This window comes from Panthera leo, chromosome E2, assembly GCF_018350215.1.
Source record: "Panthera leo isolate Ple1 chromosome E2, P.leo_Ple1_pat1.1, whole genome shotgun sequence".
NCBI lineage: Eukaryota > Metazoa > Chordata > Mammalia > Carnivora > Felidae > Panthera > Panthera leo.
This window is the reverse complement of record NC_056693.1, coordinates 8,646,103-8,671,681: the sequence shown is the minus strand read 5'-3', so window position 1 is coordinate 8,671,681 and position 25,579 is coordinate 8,646,103. Positions and strand designations below refer to the sequence as shown.

At 41.0% G+C, this 25,579-nt stretch overlaps 2 protein-coding genes, 1 long non-coding RNA gene and 1 pseudogene across 6 annotated transcripts in view; 2 read left to right on the top strand and 2 right to left on the bottom strand.

The window, feature by feature from the left end:
* The window catches only part of LOC122208364 (orphan sodium- and chloride-dependent neurotransmitter transporter NTT5-like), a 55,034-nt gene that overhangs the window by 22,945 nt on the left and 6,510 nt on the right, over positions 1–25,579 (bottom strand). Inside the window, exon 1 of one of the 4 annotated variants that reach the window (XM_042919345.1) lies at positions 10,710–10,762. The exons of 2 other annotated variants lie outside the window; for them this stretch is intronic. The gene's annotated coding sequence lies outside the window, so the exon portion shown is untranslated. Of the gene's footprint in view, positions 1–10,709; positions 10,763–25,579 lie in introns of those variants that run through there. One more of the 4 variants, XM_042919348.1, reaches the window with a different exon arrangement.
* LOC122208367 lies at positions 2,527–2,839 on the top strand (annotated as a pseudogene).
* Positions 10,828–20,079, top strand: LOC122208368. The gene is made up of 3 exons (XR_006197213.1): positions 10,828–11,144; positions 12,162–12,289; positions 19,815–20,079. It is a non-coding gene; the product is annotated as an uncharacterized LOC122208368 (long non-coding RNA).
* On the bottom strand, positions 12,115–23,891 carry SLC6A16 (solute carrier family 6 member 16). Its single transcript, XM_042919349.1, is given in 13 exon segments — positions 12,115–12,825; positions 14,071–14,251; positions 14,379–14,577; positions 14,910–15,006; positions 15,008–15,096; positions 21,744–21,980; positions 22,147–22,202; positions 22,205–22,256; positions 22,480–22,658; positions 22,857–22,983; positions 23,173–23,192; positions 23,195–23,329; positions 23,719–23,891. Coding segments are annotated over 13 exon segments (1,692 nt in total). The 5' UTR covers positions 23,879–23,891; the 3' UTR covers positions 12,115–12,665.

Here is a 25,579-nt window from a genome sequence, read left to right as displayed (position 1 = left end):
AGCTCTAAGGTACATAGAAAACAAATAGCAAAATGATAGCATTAAATCTCCCCTTATCAGTAATTACTTTAAATGTAAATGGGTTAAATTATCTAATCAAAAGGCATATTTTCAGAATGCATAAAAACACATCCAATTATATTATGTCTACAAGAAACACATTTTAGATCCAAAGACACAAATAGATTGAAAGAATGGAAAAAGATATGCCATAAAATATAGCAGCCAAAAGAGAGCAGGGGTGGCTATACTAATATCAGAAAAAACAGACTTTAAATGGAAAAGTTTTACAAGAGACAAAGGAAGACATTATATATTAATAAAAGGTTCAATACAGCAGGAATATGTAACAATTGTAAGTATTTGCACACCTAATTACAGACCATAAATATAGATAGAACTAAAAGAAGAAATAGTTCTACAGTAACAACTGGAGACTTCCATACCCCACTCTCAATAATGGACAGGATTACCATCCTAAAACAGAGATCTTAACACAATAAACCAACTAGATCTAACAGACACAAACAGAATACAACCTACAACAGCACATATATTCTTCTCAAGAGCACGTGGAACATTTTCCAGTGTAGATCATATGTTAGGCCAAAAATTAAGTTTCAACAGATTTTAAGAGACAGTTATATAAAGTGTCTTTTCTGACTACAAAGGGATGAAGTTAGAAATCAATAACAAAAGTAAAACTGGAAAATACACAAAATTGTGGAAATTAAAAAACATACTCTTAAACAATGAGTGGATCAAAGAAGAAATCACAAGGAAAACTATAAAATACTTAGAGGTGAATAAAAATGAAAGCACAACATACCAAAAGTTATGGCATACAATGAAAGCAGTATGAAGGAGGATATTTATAGTTGTAAATGCCCACATTAACAAACAAGAAAGATCTCAAATCAACAACCTAACTTTACAACTTAAAGAACTACAAAAGAAGAACAAATTAAACCCAAAGCTTGCAGAAAGAAGGAAATACTAAAGATCAGACCAGAGATAAATGAAATAGAGAATAGAAAAGTAGAGAAAATCAATGAAACTGAAGGTTGGTTCTTTGAAAAGATCAACAAAATTGACAAACCTTTAGCTAGATGGATTAAGGAAAACAAGTGAGAAGATTCAAATTAATAAAATCAGAAATTAAAGTGGGGACACAACTTATTCTATGGAAATCCTATTTATGGAAATAAAAAGGATTATGAGAGTATCATGAACAATTACATACCAACAAACTATATAACCTAGGTAAAATGGACAAATTCCTAGAAACACAAAACCACCAAAACGTATTCACAAAGAAATAGAAAATCTGACTAGATGTAACTAGTAAGAAGACTGAATCACTAATAAAAAATCTTTCAAGGAGCGCCTGGGTGGCTCAGTTGGTTGAGCATGTTGAGCATCCGACTCTTGATTTCAGCTCAGGTCATGATCCCAGAGTTGTGGGATCAAGCCCCAAATAGGGATTCATGTTGAGTGTGGAGCTTTTCTCTCTCTCTCTCTCTCTCTCTCTCTCTCTCTTTCTGCTCCTCTCCCCCGTTCACACATACTCTCCCCCTGTCTCTCTAAAAAAAACAAAACAAAAAAAAGTCTTTCAAAAAAAAATCTTACAACAAGCCCTGGACCGGATGGTTTCACTGATGAAATATATCAAACATTTATTTTTTAATTTTTTAATTTAATTTATTTTTTTAGAGAGAGAGAGTGAGAGCATGAGCAGGAGAGAGAGAGAGAGAGAGAGAGAGAGAGAGAATCTTAAGCAGGTCCCACACCCAGTGTGGAGCCCAACACTCGATTTCATGACTCTGAGATCATGACCTGAGCCAAAATCAAGAGTGCAATGTTTAACTGACTGAGTCACCCAGGCACCCCAATAAACCAAACATTTAAAGAAAAACTAGTATTTATCCTTCTCAAAGTTTTCCCAAAAACTGAAGAGAAGGAAATAATTTCTAACTCTTTTTATGAGGTCAACATTATCATGATACCAAACCCAAACAAAAATGTTACAAGAAAAGAAAACTACAGACCAATATCCCTGATTAATATAGACACAAAAGCCTTCAATAAAATATGAGCAAACTGAATTCAGCAGCATATTGAAAGGATAATACACCATGACAAGGAGAGATTTATTCCTGGAACACAATGATGATTCAACACTAACAGAATGAAAGCTAAAAATCATGATCATCTCAATAGATGCATAAAAAGAATTTAACAAAAATTCAACATTATTTCATAAAATATTCAACAAACTAGTAACAGAAGGAAACTACCTCAACATAATAAAAGTCATATATGAAAAACCTGCAGTAAACATTACTGGTGAAAGACTGAACGCTTTCCTACTAAGATCAGGAACATGGCAAGGATGCTCACTTTCACCATTCTATTCTACTCATTCTTTTTACCATTCTACTCACCACAGTACTGGAAGTTCTGGCCAGAGCACTTAGGCAAGAAGAAGTAAAAGGCATCCAGGGGAAAGGGTTCAGGGTTTGAAACATGGCAGACGATGTGGACCATCAACAAACTACCAGCACTTGTAGAAGAGCCCTGGATCTCACCAGGCTTGGCCTTGATGAGTGAATTTATATGAAAATGAGAAACAACAGAGTTTCAAGGAAGACTACATGTTTATGATCAGGATGTAAATACAATGTTGAGAGATGTGGAAGAAACTGGGATTACCAGAGAAATTGATGAGGAAACATACAAAGATATGTGTGTGTGTATGTATATACACAAAATGGAATATTCTGATGCTCTTTGTCCCAGGAGATGTTGTACTAGTTGCCCTCCATTAAGAATTGGCTGAAACAGGGGTGCCTGGGTGGCTCAATAGGTTAAGCGGCTGACTTCGGTTCAGGTGGTGATCTCACAGTTTGTGGGTTCAAGCCCCGCATCGGGATTTGGGCTGACAGCTCAGAGCCTGGAGCCTGCTTCAGATTGTGTCTCCCTCTCTCTCTGCCCCTCCCCACTCTCACTCTGTCTCTCAAAAATAAATAATAAACATAAAGTTTTTTTTAAAAGAATTGGCTGAAACAAAGAATTTATCACGTATGGAATATGGAAGACTTTGTACGATTGTCTCTTTAAATGTAGAAGACATTCAAAAGAGAAACCTGTGTAAATTTTGATATTAAGAAATGACCAAGGATCCTTCCACTCCTGAAATGAGTTGATTTGCAGATAACTCAAAAATTCTTACACTAAAGTGCATTCAATTTTTTTCCAACCCTTTCAATACATGTGATCACCCAAAAATAAATAAATAAATAATTTAAAAAGCCATCCAAATTGTAAGGGAAGTAGTAACGTTATCTCTGTTCATAGATGGTATGATATTTTATGTTCAAAATCTAATGATTTTATTAAAAAAAGTTTAATAAATGAACTCAGCAAAGTAGCAGGATACAAAGTCAACACTCAAAAATCAGTTGCATTTCTGTATACAGACAGCTAATAATCTGAAAAGGAAATTATAAAAACAATTCTATTTACTATAGCATCAAAAAGAATAAAATATTTAGAAATTAACACAATAGGAAGTGAAACACTTATACAATGAAAACTATAAAATATTGCTGAATGAAATTAAAGAAGACATAAATAAAGAGAAACATCTCATATTCATGAACTGGAAGACAATGTTTTTAGGATGTTAATACTATCCAAAGTAATCTACAGATTTAATGCAGTCCCTATCAAAATCCCAGTGACTTTTTAAAAATAGAAATTTTAATTTCCATCCTAAAATTCCTATGGAATCTCAAGGGATCTTGAACAGCCAAACAATCTTAAAAAGGAAGAACAAAGAGGCATCTGCATGATCTTGCGGTTTGTGAGTTCGAGTCCTACATCAAGCTCTGTGCTGACAGCTCAGAGCCTGGAGTCTGCTTTGGATCCTGTGTCTCCCTCTCTCTCTGCCCCTCCCCTGCTCATGCTTTGTCTCTCTCTCTCATAAATAAAAATAAAAATAATTTAATTTAATTTCTAAAAAAAGAAGAAAAAAGATGAAGGACTCATACTTTCTGATTTCAAAACTTAGTATACAAAGCTACAGTAATCAAAACACTGTGGTACTGGCATAAAGACAGACATATAAACCAATAAAATAGAATGGAGAGCTCTTTGCATACACGGTCAAATGATTTTTGACAATGGCACCAAGACCATCCGATAGGAAAAGAATAGTCTTTCCAACAAATGGTGCTGGGAAAACTGGATATCTGCGTGCAAAATAATGAAGTTGGACCCTTATCTAACACCACATATGAAAATTAATTCAAAAAGGATCAAAGACCTAAATATAAGACCTCAAGCTGTAAAACTATTAGAAAAAAACATAGAGAAAAATCTTCATGGATTGGATTTGGCAATGATTTCTTGGATATGACACCAAAGGCACAGGCAACAAAAAAACATATAAATAAGTCAGATATCATGAAAAAATGTTCCAATTCATTTATCAAAAGATAATGCCAACAGAGTCAAAATGAAACCCATAGAATAAAAGAAAATATTTGTGAAATCATATATCTGATGTGGGATTCATATCCAGAATATATAGAGAATTCTACAATCTGATTCAAAAATGGGCAAAGGACTATGATGAGACACTATCTCACGCTCGTTAATATGTCTAGTATACAAAAAAGAAAAGAAAAAAAGGAAAAAAAAAGAAAAGAGCAAGTATTGGTGGGGATGTGGAGAAATTGGAACCCCTATGCTCTGTTGGTGGCTGAAAAATGGTACAGCTGCTGTGCAGAAAACAGTACGGCAATTCCTCAGAAAATTAAAAACACAGTTACTATATGATTTAGCATTTATACTTCTGGTTATATACTCAAAATAACTGAAAGCAGGGTCTCAAAGATATTTTTGTACACCCATGTTCACAGCAGCATTATTCACAATAGCTACAATATGTAAGCCATCCAAGTGTCCATTGAGGGATAAATGGATAAGCAAAATGCAGTATATCAATGTAATGGGATATTATACAGCCTTAAAAAGTTAGGAAATTCTGACATATGCTACAACCTTGAGGTTCATATGGATGAACCTTGAGGATTATACTAAGTGAAATAAGCCCGTCACAAAAAGACAAAGACTGCATGATTCTACTTATATAACGTACTTAGAATAATCAAAATCATGGAGACAAACACTAGTAGAATGGTAATTGCTAGGGACTGTGGAGGGTGGAATAATAGGGATTTATTGTGTAATGTACACAGTTTCAGTTTTACAGGATGAAGGAAATATGGAGGCAGATGGTAGTGATGGTTGTAAAAACTATTAATGTATTTAATACCACTTTAAACTGGTTAAGATGGTTTAAGTTTTACATGTATTTTACCACAATAAGAAAATTGGAAAAAATGGAATATAAAATGGTATAGCCATAAAGAGTCACAGTTTCTTAAAAAAGTTAAACATATGCTTTCCATATAACCCAGCAGTACCACTCCTAGGTATTTTCCCAAGAAGTTTTGTTCACAAAAACCTGTATGCCAATGTTTATAGCTACTTTATTCACGATCGCCCAAACTGGAAAAACCCACATGTCTTTCAATTACTGAATAAAAGATAAACGGTACATTCATGGAATGCAATATTAGCAGTAAAAAAAGAACAGGGAATATTGATACAATGAACAACATCCATGAATTTCATACATATTATGCAAAATGAAAGAAACCAGACTCAAAAGGCTACATACAGCATGACTGCATTTAAATGACATTCTGGGACACCAGGCTGGCTCAGTCAGTAGGGCTATGACTCTTGATCTCAAGGTTGTGAGTTCGAGCCTTGTGTTGGGTGTAGAGATTACTTTAAAAAATAATAAAATAATAATATTAAAAAATTAGTTTCTCCAAGAAATCTGTGGGATTAATTCCCCGTCTCCATTTGACAGATAAGAAAGCTAAGACGAAGGAGAGAAAGTGACTTGCTAAAGGTCATGGAACTACCTAAGGGTTTGATGTAATAAACAAACACACACAGATTTCTTTGTCTCTAAATGCTATATTCTTCTTACCAGGCCAAGAAGCTGCTCAAGACAGAGACTGCAACAACACTCTACCAGTCACTGGGTCTGGGATTAGTCTTGCTGCCCTGGACACCTATACCAGTGATGGGACATGTGGACATTTCCGTATTAGAGGTCTACAAACCCTACCACCCAGAGTCCTAAAACATGTTTTGCCTCAATTTGCCTGCCTAGGCTCTAGGTCCACCTGCCCTGCTCCCTAGATGGGAACACAGGTGGATTTGTAGGTTTGGGGATGCGAAAATTGATAGAGACAATGATGAGTTCAATTTGGGAAACAATGAGTGTGAGGGCTTGTGGGCACCAACTTCTAGCTGAGAAACATCAAGAGCATCAGACCACATGACAGGAAAATATGTAAATGTAAGATCTGAGAAGCTAAGTAAAAACCCTATAATCCTGAATTTGAATTGAAAAAATAAGTATGAATTTATGATGTATTTAACCTTAGAAGGCTACTTCCTAGCTCTATCTATTGAAAAGACCTAGAAACAATGAGCAATGCGGTAGCAATGAACACCCCTAGCACAAAATTGTGATCTCTAAATACCACTTCCCATCAAAAGGAACTAAGTATCCTTAGAAAAACAGCAGATTTCAGAGCTGGGTATGAAATGTACAAAGTAATCCTAGACCAGAAGGTCATACCAGAAATCAAAGAAATTATTATATACTTCTGTGGTCTTGTCAAAAGGACGCAGGAGTCAAACTGAAGATGCTTCCATGTGCCAAAAATGAGATGATTTGAGCATCAATAAGAATAGTTGCAAGGGCGCCTGGGTGGCTCAGTCGGTTAAGTTGCCGACTTCAGCTCAGGTCATGATCTCATGGTTCACGGATTTGAGCCCCACGTTGGGTTCTGTACTGACAGCTCAGAGCCTGGAGCCTGCTTTGGATTCTGTGTCTCCCTCTTTCTCTCTGCCCCTCCCCTGCTCATGCTCTGTCTCTCTCTCTCTCTCTCAAAAATAAATTTAAAAAAAATTTAAAAATTAAAAAAGAATAGGGGCGCCTGGGTGGCTCAGTCGGTTGAGCGTCCAACTTTGGCTCAGGTCATGATCTCACAGTCTGTGAGTTTGAGCCCCACGTCGGGCTCTGTGCTGACAGCTCAGACCCTGGAGCCTGCTTCGGATTCTGTGTCTCCCTCTTTCTCTGTCCCTCCCCCACTCATGCTTGCTCTCTCTCTCTCTCTGTCAAAAATAAATAAACATTAAAAAAACATTTAAAAATTAAAAAAGAATAGCTGCAATGGATGGAAACACATCAAATATATGTAAATCTATGAGTCCGGAGAGATGCTAAAAAGAACAAACTCAATGACCATTTTTGCAGAGTATTAGGCAATAAATTCATTTTTTAAGCTGGCAAATGAGAGGAAAGAATCAAAGTTTATTCTGCTTTCCTCATACAAACTGTATACCAGGGCAACAAATGTTTGATAAAGGGAAGTTTCTCTTTCTAGAAGTATTCCAGCTAAAAAAAAAAAAAAAAAAGGAATGATAAAGCTGGAATACCACCATTTCATAATCTCTAATGAATATGTGTATCTAGACAATGACTATTCATGGCTGCTCACATGACAAAAAGAGGGAACATCTAGAGAGTTTTTGCCTTCTGACAGAAGCATATGAAACCATTCATGAAGTATTCTTGACAGAATACTGACCCTAAAAGGAATCAACCTCTTGCCCTAACTACCAATTCATAAGAAAGCCAGGGAACAGAGAACATATTAAATGACACCACAGGGAGGGAAGCAGCAAATTCCAGATGGTTAGAAACTACAGGACAAATAACCCAGTTTCATCAGTAAATATATTGCAGAGGGGGGAAAAGAGGGCAGGAGATCTATAGATTAAAAGATTCTTTTTTTATGAATATAATTTATTGTCAAATTGGCTTACATACAACACCCAATGCTCATTCCAACAAGTGTCCTCCTCAATGCCCGTAACCATTTTCCCCTCTCCCCCACACTCCCAAACACCCTCAGTTTTTTCTCTGTATTTAAGAGTCTCTTTGGCACAAAATCAGATCAACCACTGGAATACATACATAACCAACAAAACAGATAAAGTTTAAAAGGTTCAGATTTGTTTTAAGTGATAAAAAGCTAAATAGAAATAAAAAGTAGATAGTAATATACAAGAAGGTATATTACTTAACAGTATAGACTTAACAGTCACTAGTCACATGTAGCTCACAAGCACTTGAAATGTAGCTGGTGTGACTAAGAAAGTGACTTTTTAACTAATTTAAATATAATTTTAAAACTTCTACTTGATTCAGTTACTAGAGAACTTTTTAAGTATGTTTAGAACAACCTGGATATGTCAATCTACTTTTTCACATGTGGATTTTAGGAAATTTAAATACAGATCAAATATTTTCTGGTAAAAATTTAGTGTTCAAATTGAGATGTGCTTATTAGTTTTAAATACACACTGGATTTTGAAGACTTAGTAGAATATAAAATGTCTCAATTTTTATATTGGTCACATGTTCAAATGATGTTTTGGCAATCTTGGGTTAAATAAAACTATTTTATTAAAATTAAAAAAAAAAAAAGAGTCTCTTCTGGTTTGCCTCCCTCTCTCAAAAGATTCTTTAAAAAAAAAAAAGTTTATTTAGGGGCACCTGGGTGGCTCAGTCAGTTGAGTGTCCGACTTCGGCTCAGGTCATGATCTCAGTTCGTGAGTTTGAGCCCCGCATCAGGCTCTGTGCTGACAGCTCAGAGCCTGGAGCCTGCTTCAGATTCTGTGTCTCCCTCTCTCTCTGCTCCTCCCCTGTTCACACGCTGTCTCTCTCTCAAAAATAAACAAAGATTAAAAAAAATTTTTTTTAAGTTTATTTATTGAGCAGGGAGGGGCAGAGAGAGAGTGGGAGAGAATCCCAAACAGGCTCTGTACTGTCAGCGTGCCACCTGACATGGGGCTCAGTCCCACGAACTGTGAGATCATGACCTGAGCCAAAATCAAGAGTCTGATTCTTAACCAACTGAGCCACCAAGTACCCCAAAAGATTCTTAATGGATACAGCAACAAATTACAACATACGAATTTTACTTGGATGATGATTCAAACAATCTAAAAAAGTTCTGAGACAGTCTCTCAAATAGTAAAACAGAGTTGGGACACGATCGAGCAATTCCACTCCTAAGTATCTGCCAAGAGAAAGAAAAACATATGTTCCCCCCCCAAAATTGTACATGAATATTCATCACAGCATTATTCATAATAGCCCCAAAGTGGAAATAACCTCAAATGTCCATCAACTGGATAAATAAAATGTAGTATATCAATACAATGGAATATTCGGCGATAAAAAGAAATAAAATACTGGTAATATGCTATACAGGGATGAAACTTGAATATTATGCTCTGTGAAAGCCAGTCACAAAGGACTACATGTATTGTATGATCTCATTTATATGAAATGTCCAGAGTAAGCAACTCTGTTGAAACAAAAGTAGATTAGTGGTTGTCTGAGGTTGAGGTTGGAGGCTGAAGCATTTGGGGTGACAGCAAAAGGGAGGGGGGTTTCTTTTGGGGGTAATGAAATGTACTAAAATAGACTGTGGTGATGGGTACACAACCCTGCCATACTTTACAAGCCACTGAATTGTACATTTTAAATGTGTGAATTGTATGGTAGGTGAATTACATCTCAACAAAGCTGTTAAGGGGCATCTGGCTGGCTCAGTCAGTAGAGTATGTGACTCTTCATCTCCCGGTCATAAGCTGAGCCCCACCTTGGATGTAGAAATTACGTTTTAAAAAAAAAAGGTTAAAAAGAAAGCTGTTAAAAAGGATAAAGCTACCAGAAAAAAAATACATATATATATATATATGTATTTATATATAAAATATATATATATGTAAATATAAAAATATTTATATATTTATATAATATATAATTATATAATATATATAAATATATATATATAATATATAATTATATAATATATATATATATAAATATATTATATTTATATATATATATATAAATATATATATATATATAAATATATTTTATATATTTCTTCTTCTTTATATATTTCTTCTTCTGGGTCTCCTGATGAAAATTAAGGATGACAATAGCTGTGTCTCATACCATTCTCATATAAGGTACCATACCAAGGGACGGGGCTCCATTTTTGTCTAATGAGGCCGGAGATTCCCCAGAGCAGTGCTAAAGAAACTGCTCATCACACGCAAGGGTGCTACGAAACTCGACTTTCGACAGTAGGATCCCCAGAGCTATCTAGTAGAGAGGAGTCTATGATAGAAATTGGTCTATCTCTAATCAGGAGCCCCTACAGCAGTGTGAGATATTCGCATTGCAAACCACCTTGCAGTTAGGTACCAAAGGACATTCAACAAGTAGCTGGAGAATATAAAAATTGAGAGTGGGAGGAGACACCCCAAGATCCTCATTCCACTCCTATCCGTTTATCCGGTAGGCCCCTGCTTTTCAATCCCCTCCCCCACGCAGGTTCCATTCCCAAAGCTGAGAACTGGATGGGGAGGCAGAAGGGAGCATGAACACCTGCGTTCCCAAAAGGAAGGGGGTTTAAAACAAGACTATTTGATCATGAGAAGACGACTGCCTCCGCTGATTTTCACCTTACCCAACTCAATAGCACCAAGCTTCCAGCCGACAGATCGTTTGGATGGGGGGGGGGGGGGGGGAGGGGGGGTGGCGAAGGAAAGTGAGGGGCGGGGCTACAAGGTACAGGAGCCAACGGGTGATGGCTTGACCAGCGAGACCACCAAGCTTGACCAGCGAGAAACACCGGAGGTCCAGAGACTTCCGGGACCACACCTCTTCCTATTTACCCGGCCCACCCCTCGAGTCCCACCCGCCAATGGTTAGGATGTCTGCTTTTTCTTCCCCAATCACGGAAAGTTAGGTAGAGGCAACTACCCTGTGGTAGCTGAGCAATCCGAAATACTGAGATCTCTGAGTACATAAGGGAAACCCATTCCCTGGATCTTCGGGAATCCCAACCACCTCTACCCACAGCTCCCAATCCCAGTCGCTGACTGACCCCTATCTCCTTTTGGTAAGTACGTCAGCTCAGTTGTGGACTCACCCCTCCGGAAGTTCTGAGAGACCCACTCGTCATCACCCACTAGGCAAATTCATTTGACTTAGCCCTGTAGTAAAACCTGCCAGGTCTCCTACCACGCAGATATGGGGCCCTAGTGGGCTCAGCAATAGGTAGTTCCCTAAACCACTTGTGTGTTGATTCACAGTCTTGGAGCCTCTTTTTAAAAATAATTTTTAGGGGTGCATGGGTGGCTCAGTCGGTTAAGTGTCCAGCTCTTGGTTTCCGCTCAGGTCATGATCTGGTAGCTCATGAGTTTAAGTCCTGCATCAGGCTCTGTGCTGACAGTGCAGAGAGTGCTTGAGATCTTCTCTATCCCTCTCTCTCTCTGTCCCTCCCCCACTCTGTCTCTCTCTCTCTCAAAATAATAAACTTAAAAAAATAAAAATAAAATTTTTAGACTCATATATGATTACCGTGTCCCATTGGCAAATGATTAATATCCTTTCCATCTTAGCTGAAACCCCATTTCCCACGTTTCCCTTGGCTAAAGGCCAATCCCTAGACAAAGCAAGTCTAGTAATCTAGATCTGAATTTGCCATGACAAGGATAGGGCAGGAACTCTAGGCTGGACATTTGGCTCTCAAAAGAATGGAAGACTTTTGGGAAAAAGACATTTATAGAAAAAAAAATCGCTGACACCCAGGACTTCGTCCTGGTGGACTGATTTATTGACCAACAACATTACTCCTCCAGCTTCCTTCCAGGAGCTGGACAGATCAGTCAAGAAGCAGATTTGGTAGACATGACAAATAGTGAATATCATGGGTGTGTATATATACTGAGGAAGGGGATGGGGAAAACACAGTGACAGTGGTAACCAGGAAGGATGGGGTCTGAGAGGGGGATGCAAAGCCAGGCCCCATGTGTCCACCAAATTATGCCTCTACTTTTGGGAATAATAGCAGTTCTGTGTCTGGGGACATCAACAGTTGCAAGTTGGTATGAGTTGCCTCTTATGCTATTTCCAGGAATGTGTGATGTCAAGTCAAATGAATGAAGTTAGGCAATCATACAACAGGTTGATCAGCAACTTGATTATCACCTCACAGGATTTCCTACTTTTGGACCTCTTTAACGGGTGTTGGCTGGATTAAGGGTAAGGATTTGGAAGATATCATAGGCTTACCCTGGCTTGTGGAATTGAAGGGAATCCTGTGGGTGAGGCAGTATGCAAAATATGTGTGATGGGGAAGATAACAGTGAGAAAAAGGGCAATCGTTGCAAGAAGCCCCAATGATGGGTATTGGTGAAGCACCTCTTTTGACTGTGGAAAGATGGGAAAGGGGTTCAGAACATCAAAGTTCCCAGAAAAGTGAGGACTGTAGAAGGGAAGGGTGGGATAGGAACCAGGGCAGATGACCAATGAGTCTTCAGGGAGTCAGAGAATGAGACAATAGCATCTTTAGGCCATGAGTGGATTGAAAGATCTGGCCCCCACTCTCTAGCAAGGTCTAGTGTCTCGGGAAAGAAGCTCACACTGAGTCCCAGGCCACATAGGTGATAGTCTTCAGAGACAGATGAATCAGAGTAATCACAAACAGGGCTAGCAGCACAACGGGACAGAGAAAGCACCACAGCCAATGGATGTGAGAGATGAGGGGTCCCCACATGATCGCCAAGTCTTCAAGGAACCTGGGAGGAAGGGCCACAAGACTGTGGGAGGCCTAGTCGGGCTTCACCCAGCCTTGGGCGTGGAGGGCAGCCTAACCTTAGCATCTTTCAAATATTCTACTTCATCTCCCAAACTCTGCCTCAACTCAAGACTCATCCTCTCTTATCTTCTCCCTAGTCAGTCTTGCATCGCAACCCAAGAAAATTTTTCAAACATTTCTCTACTGCTCAAAATTGTTCATGCGTACCCAATGCCCTTGGGATAAAGGCCAAGTCCCTTTCATTCATTCCATGAATATGAAAATGTTTATGATGTGTGAGGGACTCTTCTACATGCTGAGTATCCATACTAACCAGCTCAGACTGGAAAAGGCAGCAACACTTGACCCTCGGGGGGAACTTTTCTTAGTTTCTTCAAGCCCATGTATCCAACTCCTTTACTGCATGTTCTCAATTGCAATAAATATCCAAGTGGGGTCTTTTGGCCACGAAGGCCCTTCTCTTTGTCTTTTCTTTGGAATATTGCAATAGCACCCAACTGTTCTCCTTGCTTCACTCCTGACTCCTCATAGTCTATTCTCCACACAGCAGTCATAGGTATTTTTTTAAATAAATCTGACGATGTCACTCCCCTGCTCAAAACCTTCCAATGCCTCCTCTCGTGCTGCAGAAAAAAACTAAGTACTGCTATAGCTTAGAAGGTCTTCCTTGATCTCCTGTTATCTCTCTGGAACATTCTACTCCAACCTCTCCGATCTCCTTGCTCCTCAAAAATTCCAGGCATGATGCTTCCTCTTGCCTTGGTACTCAGTGTTTCCTCTACTTGGAACACTTCCTCAAAATCATGGCTCCTTCCTTCACTTCCTTCAGGAGTCTGCTCAAATGTCACCTTATCAGAGAGGCCTTCCCTGCAATCCAACCTAAATTAGCACCCACACATACTCCCATTCTTGATCATTTTACTTTACCTTTTGATTTTCTCCTGTCAATTGTCACCACCTGACATTTTTATTCGTTCATCTGGTTACTACCTGTCACCACTACTAGAATATAAATTCCTTGAGGACAGGGATGCTTGTTTTATTCAATAACCTTGGTGATTAAAACAGTGCTTGGCACATATTAAGCACTCAAGAAATGTTAAATGAATGAATAAACATGTTTCTCTGAAGACCCTGAGGTTAAGAGTCCCTGCATCACTCTAGATGGGTGACAACAGAAGCAACCAGAAAGGGGTCAACCTTCCCTATAGACCCAAGCTATCACCTCCTGGCCCCACAGGCCCAGCCCACAGCCATGTTTTCAAATATGATGATGATGATGATGATGATGATGATGATGATGATGGGGAGGACTGTTCAGTATTCATTCAGCAGGCTGATGAAGTAGATGCCTGAAGGTCGAGTGAAGAAGAAGCCACACAGGAACATGAGCCCAAAGACAACCACTGGAGGGAATACTGGATGGGATCAAGGTCAGAAGTCTAGTTGGGTGACAAGGGCTAAGCATAGGGCTGGGTAAGAGTCTCAGATAAATCAGGCCCATTGGTAGGAGTAGGGCATTGGTCAGAGTACCGGTAGGCTGTTTTGTGTATTTCCTGAAAGAAGAAAAGGTGTCCTGGAGTGGGGTTAGGACACCCTGCATGATCCCTACCATGGTGCTCAGCCCCAATATCAGCAAAAACAGGAAGAGGATAGACCAGCAGACAGACCCAGGAATGAATGACATGGTTTCAACGAAGGCCATGAATGCAAGGCTTGGGCCCTCCTTAACCTGTTGAGGGGAGAGAGGGTAGGAGTTAAAGTGTCCTTGGACTTAACAAAAAAATACAGAGAAGGACACTATCTACCTTCCCTGGAAGACTCCCTAAAAGCTGTGGGTCACTGAGAAAATCAGATCTCCAAGCTGACCCTCTGACATGGAAAACCAGTCTACCTGGCATTACGCGTGGAGGGCATTCTGCAAGTTCTAGTTCTCTGCATCATCTGGGCTGCAGGTTATCCTGGTGCTTCTGGGATGTTTTTCTGGTGCTAGCAAAAGCTGAAATTTCTGTTTCACAAAAGGCTTTGAGTAACTCCACGCCCTGCTCACCTACTTTTACTGACCTTCAAAACCTGCTTCTCTAAGTTGCAGTCACTCAAGTGGCTGAGGACAATGCTCTTGATGTGCTGGAGAAGGCTGTCCAGCCAGGAGTCAAGGCAGAGTAGGGCTATCAACCAGATTGGAAGGGGACTGGGCCTCAAGAGGGAATTTCCCTACGGTTATCAGCTTCTCAAGCATTTCAGCATTCCTGGGGGTAAGGAGTTGAATCACACAGGACCATTTGGCCCCTCAGGAGATCGCCTCCTTTTCCCTTATCTTCTAGATAAGGAAGGGCACCACTAACCTAGCATTATTGATCCAGGCACGGTAGAGCCTGGGACGAAACCTAGAAGGTACTCACCTCCAGGATCATGAATTTATGTGAGCCTGGAGAACTTATGACCATGGGGGAAGCCCAGGAGGAGTGTTTTGCATTATCTTCACAGGAACTCTGGGATATCTGCTGCAGTGACGGGTGTCTTATTCACCACCTACCTCTTCCCTTGCTCTCTTCTTAACTAGTGGGTAAAAGGCAATCTTCTAGGCTTTGCATTACCGAATGTCAGGAAGCACCATGTACTTAGATTACCATGTACATAATGCTGCCCTAGAGGTGAGCTGGTGAGAGAAACTGCTTCTTGGACTTTTTCATCTGAATCCTGTTGACCTATTTAGCCTTATCTTCCTCCCATGATCCTCTGAACAGTTTATGCTCTAATCACGCTTAACTACTTACAATTTCAGGGCTGGCCATGCTCTTTCATGCCCAAGACCACCCTCACCCCACTACCATTCTTCACTTGACCAATCCCTACAGATCGTTAAAAATCCAATTCATTGCTCTACACGAACTGCAGTGGAAGGCTTGACACAACTTACTGCTAAGAGCAAAATGCAAGGTGCAGGGAACTCAGTATAGTTTGATCACATTTTAGAAAACAAAATACTGTATGTCCTTTTGGTAATAGGCAAGCTAAATATTTGGATCAACCTCACTGTAAATAAGTTAAAAGTCTGAAAAATATTTTTAATCTTCTTAATTAAAATATTGAAAAAATGAGAAATTATTATACAAAAATTGAAGTGCACACAAAAACAGTGGGGAGAGGGGACTTCCAAAGCAACTTGTTCCCAAAGGTAAAAGCCAAATACAGCACTGTACCCCTAGTTTCCAATTTTATGACTTTTAAGAAATAAAAGGAGAATGAGGGTCAGATATAAAGCACCAGAGCCTGCACAAAGTAAGAATCAGACCAGAAGGTCTTCCCCTAATCTCGCAATTCAAAGGGCTACTACACCTTCAGTATAAAAATGAACCAGAAGCTTGCACTCAACCCTTCCACAAGACAGGGAATGCCAAAGAAGGCTGCTTCAGAAATGATCAGAACAAAGGGAAATGTTTTAAAGTTACTGACATGGGGTGCCTAAGTGGCTCAGTCGGTTAAGCACTCGACTCTTGATTTTGGCTCAGGTCATGATCTCACAGTTCATGGGTTCGAGCCCCATGTTAGCCTCTGCACTGACAGCATGGAGACTGCTTGGGATTTTCTCTCGCTCCCTCTCTCTCTGCCCCTCCCCTAATCACTTACTCTCTGTCTCTCTCTCTCTCAAAATAAATAGACATTAAAAAATAAAACTCCGAAAAAAAAATAAATAAATAAAATAAATAAAACTCCGGGGGGCGCAGGGGTGACTCAGTCATGTAAGCGTCCCACTTCGGCTCAGGTCATGGTCTCATAGTCTGTGAGTTCAAGCCCCTGTGTCGGGCTCTGTGCTGACATCTCGGAGCCTGGAGCCTGCTTCAGTCTGTGAAGATTCTCTTCAGCTCATTCATTCTCTCTCAAAAATAAATAAACATTAAAATTTTTTTAAAAATAAAGTTCCTGACATGTCATAACCAAGTCAATCCTAGGTTGGATGTGCAGCCCAAATATTTGATCCTGGTTGTCTCAAGAACTCAAGCCAAGAACTGAGTTTCAAGTAGTCTCTTTCTAATGTCCCTATGCATCAGGTAGAAACAAAAGTCCTATTTATAGGAATATACCTTCATCCTAGGCCTTAAGAATTCCTACAAATAATGGTCAAATAAATAGGACAAAGAGACAATTAAGTACACAAAAAGAAGACACCATGAGCAATAACCATCAGAAACAACACAGTAAAAATTGACCTAAAGTTACTTCCAAATATTAGAATTATTGAAGATTATATTTGCTGTGCTTAAATAATAAAAGACAAGCTTGGAAATATTTCAAAGGAAACAGAGCATCTTTTCATGTGTCTGTTAGCCATCTGGATGTCTTCTTTGGAAAAGTGTCTATTCATGTCTTCTGCCCATTTAACTAGGTTGTTTGTTTTTTGGGTGTTGAGTTTGATAAGTTCTTTATAGATTTTGGATACTAACTCTTTATCAGATGGGCTAGATGGGTGATAGGTATTAAGGAGGGCACTTGTTGGGGCACCAGGGTGGCTCAAGTCAGTGAAGTGTCTGACTCTCGATTTCAGCTCAGGTCATGATCTCACAGTTCACGGGTTCAAGCCCCACGTCGAGCTTTGTGCTGACAGCTCGGACCCTGGAGCCTGCTTCGGATTCTGTGTCTCCCTCTCTCTCTGTCCCTCCCCAGCTCATTCTCTCTCTCTCTCAAAAATAAACATTAAAAAAATTTTTTTAATCAAACTGAAAAACATTAAAAAATCTTGAAAGAGGCAGAGAAAAATGATACACTACATATTCAGCAACAGCAATCTCAAAGACTACAAATTCCTCATCAGAAATGGAGCCCAACAGCAAACAGTACATTTTTTTAAAGTTTATTCATTTATTTTGAGAGAGAGAGTGAATGTGCGAGTAGGAGAGGGGCAAAGAGAGAGGGAGAGAGAATCCCAAGCAGGATCCGCACTGCCAGGGGCAGAGCCCAGTGTGGGGCTCAAACTCACAAACTGTGAGATCATGACCTGAGTTGAAGTCAGATGCTTACCTGACTGAGCCCCCCAGGTGCCCCTGAAGTATTAATTCTAAACAGACTGTAGAAAGTTAAGTGCACACTTTTGTTGGGTTGTCCTCTTAGTGTGTTTTAGGAGTTCTTTACATATTCTGAATATAAATGTATAGAACATATAAATTTCTCCAATACTGGGACATGCATTTTCATTATCTTCACGGGTATCTTTCAAAGAGAAGATGGTTTGAATTTTTATGGTGTCCAGTTATTGACTGTAACAAGGCCTTACAAACTAAGGAGTGAAGAGAACTCGAAAGAATAGAGGAGCCACTGATCTACAGGACGGCAGGCACTACCACCAGGCCTTAGATCATCTAAGAAAAAAATTAACATGGAAAAGTGATTCCCAGGATATACTGTTAAATGAAAAAAGCATAAAAATTAACTTCTGCATAAGAAAGAAGGGTAAAAAGGGGGGCCTGGGTGGCTCAGTCGGTTAAGCATCCGACTTTGGCTCAGGTCATGATCTCGCAGTTGTGAGTTTGAGTCCTGCATCAGGCTCTGTGCTGACAGCTCGGAGACTGGAGCCTGCTTCCGAGTCTGTGTCTCCCTCTCTCTCTGCCCACCCCCCCCATTCATTCTCTCTCTCTCTCTCTCTCTCTCTCTCTCTCAAGAATAAACATTTAAAACAATTTCCTTTAAAAAATTTTTTTTAACGTTTATTTATTTTTGAGACAGAGAGAGACAGAGCATGAACGGGGGAGGGGCAGAGAGAGGGAGACACAGAATCTGAAACAGGCTCCAGGCTCTGAGCTGTCAGCACAAAGCCCGACGCAGGGCTCGAACTCACGGACCGTGAGACCATGACCTGAGCCCAAGTCGGACGCTTAACCGACCAAGCCACCCAGGCGCCCCAAAACAATTTCCTTTTAAATAAAAAGAAGGGTAAATAAAAATATATACATCTTTCTCTTTGTTTTTACAAACACACACAGGAAGGATAAATAAAAACATAATGAGATCGGTTTACCTATAAGGGATGGATGAGAAATGGGTTGAAGTGCTGGTGAAATTTCTGAGTGTCCCTTTGTATAATTTTCTCTTTTGAAACCATATTAATGTTTCACATTAAAATAAAAGTTTGAGGGACATTAAAATTCCATATAAACAGACACAAATGAACATAACTGTATTTCAAGTAAGTGACAATCATACTGAATGAAGGAAAAAGAACTAACCCAAGTAATTTAAAAAAAAATTTTTTTTTAACGTTTATTTATTTTTGTGACAGAGAGAGACAGAGCATGAACGGGGGAGGGTCAGAGAGAGGGAGACACAGAATCTGAAACAGGCTCCAGGCTCTGAGCGGTCAGCACAGAGCCCAACGTGGGGCTTGAACTCACGGACCACGAGATCATGACCTGAGCTGAAGTCGGCCGCTCAAACGACTGAGCCACCCAGGCGCCCCTAACCCAAGTAATTTTGAACACAGCATTTTAACTATAAAATTCAGGATAAAGACAAAAAGTTGTCAACAAATACTGAACTCTGGGATTAGTATGTTTGTTTCCGCAATGGAATGAGCTAGCAATTCTGTAACTATTTGCTGTGCATTCTAGCTTGGAGATTAAGCAAGTGTGTGTGTCTGTGTGTGTGTGTGTGTGTGTGTGTGTGTGTGTATGACAGTGAGACCAGCAACAAGAGATAGAAAGACCATTACAATCCTAATAATACTGTGGAAGGAAAGACCATTACAATCCTAAATACTGTGGAAGGTAACCTGGCATTATCCACTGAAGCTATACGTGGGGTAGAAACATGAACATAGTATTTTGCAGTTCCTCCCATCAAGAGGTAAAGTCTGTTTCTCCACCCCTCAAATCTGGGGTGGCTTTGTGACTCCCTTTGACTAAAGAAATGTAGCAGCAACGACAATGAGAGTATTCCCATGCTTAGGCTTCAAGACACTTTGCTGATTCCACCTAGGTTCTCTGTGAGCTGTCATATGAGGAAGCCCAAGCTAGCCACACAGAGAGGCCTCCCGGAAAGAGCAGGCCTTGCGGACCCACCAGCTGACCGGAGCGCTCAAGCGAGCCCTGTCAACACCGCACACAGCAAAGCGGTGCAGTCCCAGCTGGGCCCAGCTGAATGCAGACATGCGAGTTAACCCATGCAAGCCCAATAGTAGAACTTGCCAGCCAACCCATAGAATCTTAAGAAAAAATAAATCATTCTTGGTTTCAGCCATTTACTTTCGGAGTGATTTGTCACACGGTAACAGAACTCGGCATCAACAATCTCACTCGTAGATATATACCCTACACACATAAGCACATGTGTAGTACATCAGGAACACGTGTAAGAATGTTTAGAACAGCATTGTTTTAATAGCCCAAAACTGGAAAGACTCTAAATGGTCAATAGTATAATGGATAAATAAATTGTGGAATGTTCATATACTGGAACATTATACAGCATTAAAAGCACAGACCATATGGATGAATCTTATGAACACACGTTGAAATGAAAGAAGTAAAACACAAAAGAATACAAAAGAGAATGTATATGTAAATGAACAAATTAAACTATATAAATGGACACGTTAAACCATATTGCTTCATATAAGTGTACAAACAAAACTACATTACTTAGATATGCATATGTAGATAATAAAATATATAAAAAAACAAAGAACTAATTACCATAAAAGCCAGGACAGTGGGTGTGAGGAAAGAGTTTATAATTAGAGATACACAGAGATCTTCTATGGGTCATTCTAGTTCTTAACATGGGTGCTGTTTATTTTATAGTTATTTATTCTGCATGTGTTGTTTTACGTGTGTTTCTCTATGTATGTAATACCTCATAATAAAATGTTTTTTAAACATTAAAAAATACCATTACACTCCCACCAGACTGGCAAAAATTTTCAAGTGTGACCAAGTCTAATCAAACGTGCAGAAAGCGGAATATGCAGAATTCTCACACATCATAAGCCATTTTGGTAATGAGACAACACACAGTAAGACTAAAGGTGTGGGCACCCTACCCACCAATTCCATTCCTAAGTATACACCCCAGAGGACTCTTGCACATAAGCACATGAATATTCCCGGGTTAATTCTAGAAGAAAAGAGTGCTTATTTACATGGATTAGGATAGGGACAAATTCAGCTTAGGTTTGCCTCCTCTAGGAGTCCTTCTCTGACTAGCCCAGTCAGAATTAAAGGCTCTGTCTTCTGTACTCCCCATCACCCCTGGTATTAGTTATCATGAGTCTGTGACTGTCTGATTATGCAATTCCCCCACCTCCTCTCTCCGAAAACTGAAAACTCAGTGAAAGCAAGAACTGTGGTCTGATTCACCTGTCCACATCTCTGTGGTACACAAAGAGTTCTTTGTAAATGTCTGATGAGTGTTTTTGAAACTAATGCCTAAAGAATGAAAAACAAGGGGTGAGCAAACAATAAAAAATCTCGTTCTGAGAGTCCTTTTGGGGTTTAAGTGCGACAGATTGACAGAAATCCCTAAACTTAGGAGTTGAAAGTTAAGAGTGAAAACATTCAGCAAGTGGAAAGTTCTCCATATAGGTGTGCTCTTAGATGGTATCTGAGACCAGAGTAATCTTGAATGTTTGCCACTTTTAGCCTATCTCTGTGGTGGTACTCTGAAATGGATGGCTGGCAATCTCTGAGTTTGAAGATTTCTAGGGCCAGAAAGAGGCTCTGGGCAAAATATTATATGACAGAGATTCTACTGTCTCTGTGTTTTGCTCCACGGGACAGTAGAGACTTGCAACTGCACCTGATGTTGCCAGCTGTGGACAGGAGTCTCTGTAGCACGACGAAAGTCAGGGTCTCTAGGTTTTGTAGTTCCCTGGCACTGGCACCCTCAACTAAGGGGCTGGCCTTCCTTCTCACTGCAGCGGTGCGTGATGACTGTGGCCCAAAAGCCCAGGACACAGAAGTAAAATGATGGGACCAGCAGCATGCTGAGCAGGTTGACCAGAGTCACAACGAAGGCATCAATGAGACAGGTGCTGGATGGGTACATGTGCGAGGATAAGGAGACAAGGCCAAAGCCTAGACACAAGGCAAACAAGACCCGGTTCCCTACTTCACGCCATACATCCATGTTGTACATAGTTGATGTCTAAAAGGGGGACGACAAGTACAAGGTGAAATGTCAAAGAAGGAGAGGAGAACCTTAGCAAGTATGGGGGGAAGGACAAGGGGTAATAAGGGAGAAAGGATGCCCTAAAAATAGACAATAGGAGTCTGCCAAGGCCCGGTAGCAGAGTGAGGAAGATGTACTTTACTTCGGAAAGCATCCAATACTGAAGGCCAAATACTGCCCCTTAGAGCAGTAGACACAGAGGAGGAAACTGAGGACGATGCAATAAGAGACTGGTACCAAGACATACATTACCTGAATTGAGAATGGGACATATCAGCAAGCATGTACCAGTGAGGGGTCAACCAACAATCAACAGGGATCAAAAGTTCTGAGTCAGAAGTGAGGAGGAGACAGTTTTCAGCAAGGGTCAAGGGCTGGTGGGAGCAAAAGGCCAGAAGGAGCAAGACATTAGGAGATCAGTGATAACAATATTAGATGAGGTCTAAGGCATCCGAGAATGTCAATGGTGGCTTACGTTTCCAGAGAACTTGAGCCCATTAATAATGAAAGCGCTAACAAGATACCAGGACACCAATAAGAACAATTTCAGACTGAAGACTGGTGACCCACCATCCTCAACTCTGTCTGAGGCCTTCAAGGTCAGCAGGTACCAGAAGTACATGGAAGCTGTTGTCCTTCAGGATCTGGGGGGACCTGTCTTTGGACATGCCTGCTAGATAGGGTGATCCCTCCCTCTTCTTTAGCCTTTCTCCCACTTCCTCCATCTCTTTCTCCCTCCCATTTCTTCTTTCTAAGATTTTCCTCTTCTTTATCCCTCCTCACTCATTTCTCCTCTTCCAAATTCCCTTCCAGCTGTTTTCCCCATCTCCTCCTCTCTCACTTCTTCCTCACCAAATTCACTGGAGTTCATCAATAAGGGACAGTTCTCCCATGGAACTGGAAACTGGAAAGACTGGGCCAAGTAGGACAGGATCCAGGCATTGACCACATTCAAGTATAAGTTGGTGATGAAGCACACCTGAGGGCCACAAGGGAGGTGGCTGGGGAGGAAGAATGAGAACAGGAAACAAGAGGGGATTAGAGAGAGAGGACTGGGAACTGAAGAGACTTGGCCTGTGGAAGTGAAGTCATGGGACCCATCCCAGGACAAGGGTCAGGGTAGGAGTGGGGTGTAAAGGGCAGGTCGGGGCAGCCCAGGACTCCTCACCATGAAGCTGGTATACCCACACCACCAATCCAGGGGCTGATGACCTTCCATACACCAATGCTGCCCTGACGCATTCTCTGACCAGCTGCCATCTCCAGGAATAGAAGAGGAACCCCGATCAAGAACAGCATGAGGATGTAGATGATGAGAAAACTGCCTGTGCAAGGGAGTCAGGAGGGCTCTGAGAACCACCTGGGTTTTCAGTGCCTAGACTTCTTTGGGGGTCCGGGAAAACACATTCCCCCGCCCCGTGACCTCCCTCAGGGCCACAGGCATCAGGGCTCAACTGTTTCCACATCCCTCATAGTCCCAGGTACCCCTTCACCCCTAGTTTCTGTAAGACCCAGATGCCTAGTTTCCACCCCCACCCTGGACCACCATCCTTATATTCTGATACCCTGCACCCCTACCCTCTTATGATCCTAAGTGTTCAGGCACCTGACTCCTATCCTGCTCAGAGTACCAAATTTCCAGCCTCTACAGATCTCAGAAACCTTGGAGTTTGAAGCCTCTTGTGGATCCATGATTCCTGGTCCCCAAACTTACAACCTCCATTGTGAGGTCATAGGAAGAAAACATGCCAGAGATCACTCATCCTCATGGAGTAGCCTACCTGAGTCAGGATGTACTCAACCTTATTGGACCAGCATGGACGGTTAAAAAAGGCCTCTCTCTTTTCCTTCTCTGCAACCTGCCCCTTCCACATAAGGGTTTCTGGGTCAGGGTAGCTGCCACTCTTTTTTTTTTTTTTTTAATGTTTATTCATCTTTTTTTTTTTTTTTTTTTTTTTTTTTTTTTTTTTCAACGTTTTTTATTTATTTTTGGGACAGAGAGAGACAGAGCATGAACGGGGGAGGGGCAGAGAGAGAGGGAGACACAGAATCGGAAACAGGCTCCAGGCTCCGAGCCATCAGCCCAGAGCCTGACGCGGGGCTCGAACTCACAGACCGCGAGATCGTGACCTGGCTGAAGTCGGACGCTTAACCGACTGCGCCACCCAGGCGCCCCTGTTTATTCATCTTTGAGAGACAGAGAGAGAGAGACAGAGCATGAGGGGGGAAGGGGGAGAGAGAGAGAGACAAAGAATCCGAAGCAGGTTCCGGGCTCTGAGCTGTCAGCACAGAGCCTGACATGGGGCTTGAACTCATGAACTGCAAGATCTTGACCTGAACCGAAGTCAGACGCTCAACCGACTGAGCCACCCAGGTGCCCCGGTAGCTGCTACTTCCAATGCAGAGATGTGCCTGGATTGGCTAGCTCTGTACTTGGCCTCACAAGCCTGCATCTCCCAGGCCTAAGCCTTTGCCACCTGGGCCTCCAAAGCCTGGGACTCTGAAAGCCGGACCATCGCAGGCCAGGGAGCCATGCCCTTATCTTCCCAAGATTGTCTTTCTTGGGCACTCTCAGAAAGTTCTGTCTCAGTAGAGATGGCTTTTGCCAGTAAAGATGTGGAATCCTGGGCCTCTATCTTCATTCTAGGCAGACTCCCTGGAGCAGCTCCAGCTTTTTCAATGGGGTGTTCACCTTCCTGAACAGACCTTAAGGACACCAAAACCTACATTTAGATTTGAGAGTCAAAACATATGAAAATCTCTATATAAGTTTTACCTCTTAGAAATATTTCAGTACAAGGGAGAAGGGTAGAGATAGCCAAGCTAACAGTTGGGAATCGCACTCAAAGGGCTTCTAAAAACATTGAGGTATACTCCCTAGGGAGGGAAGTACCATTTATAGTGGGCTTTTGAATCAATGAAACAAACTTCAGGGTGCCTGGCTGCCTCAGTCAGAAGAGCGTGTGACTCTTGATCTCAGGGTTACAAGTTCAAGCCCCGTGCTGGGTGTAGAGATTACATAAATTAAAAAACTGAAAAAATAAAGAAACGAATTTAATACATCTTGCTTATAACCTTAGGAAGGTTCCTTTAACTCTCTGGGCTTTCTCACCTGTAGAACACTCAGGTCTCTGCTCAAATATCACCTCACCAGAGAGGTCTTCCCTATCCACCTTTAAAATAGCAGCTACCCATCCCCACTACTCTCTCCATCCTACCCCCTTTTATTTTTCTTCATAGCATTTTTCACCTCCTGATGCGATTAGCTATTGATTATTCATCTCTTTTTTGTCTATCTCCGCCCCCCCCCCACTCCCCACTGACTGCTCTTTCCCCAGCAAGAGGACAATGCTCTACCTCACATCTGGGGACACTCTCCTCTCTGCCCTTCTGCCACTCTGACCTGTTGCTGACTCCTCAAATGCTCTACAAGAGAATGGGCAAGGAGTGTGCTGAAAAATAAAAGGAAAAAAGAAAAGAAAAAAGAAAAACAACAGGATGTGGTGGAGGGGAAGAGAGAGGGAACTGGATTTTTCTTTCAGAAGGGGAAGGAGCATGCCATCCAAAAGCAGAGG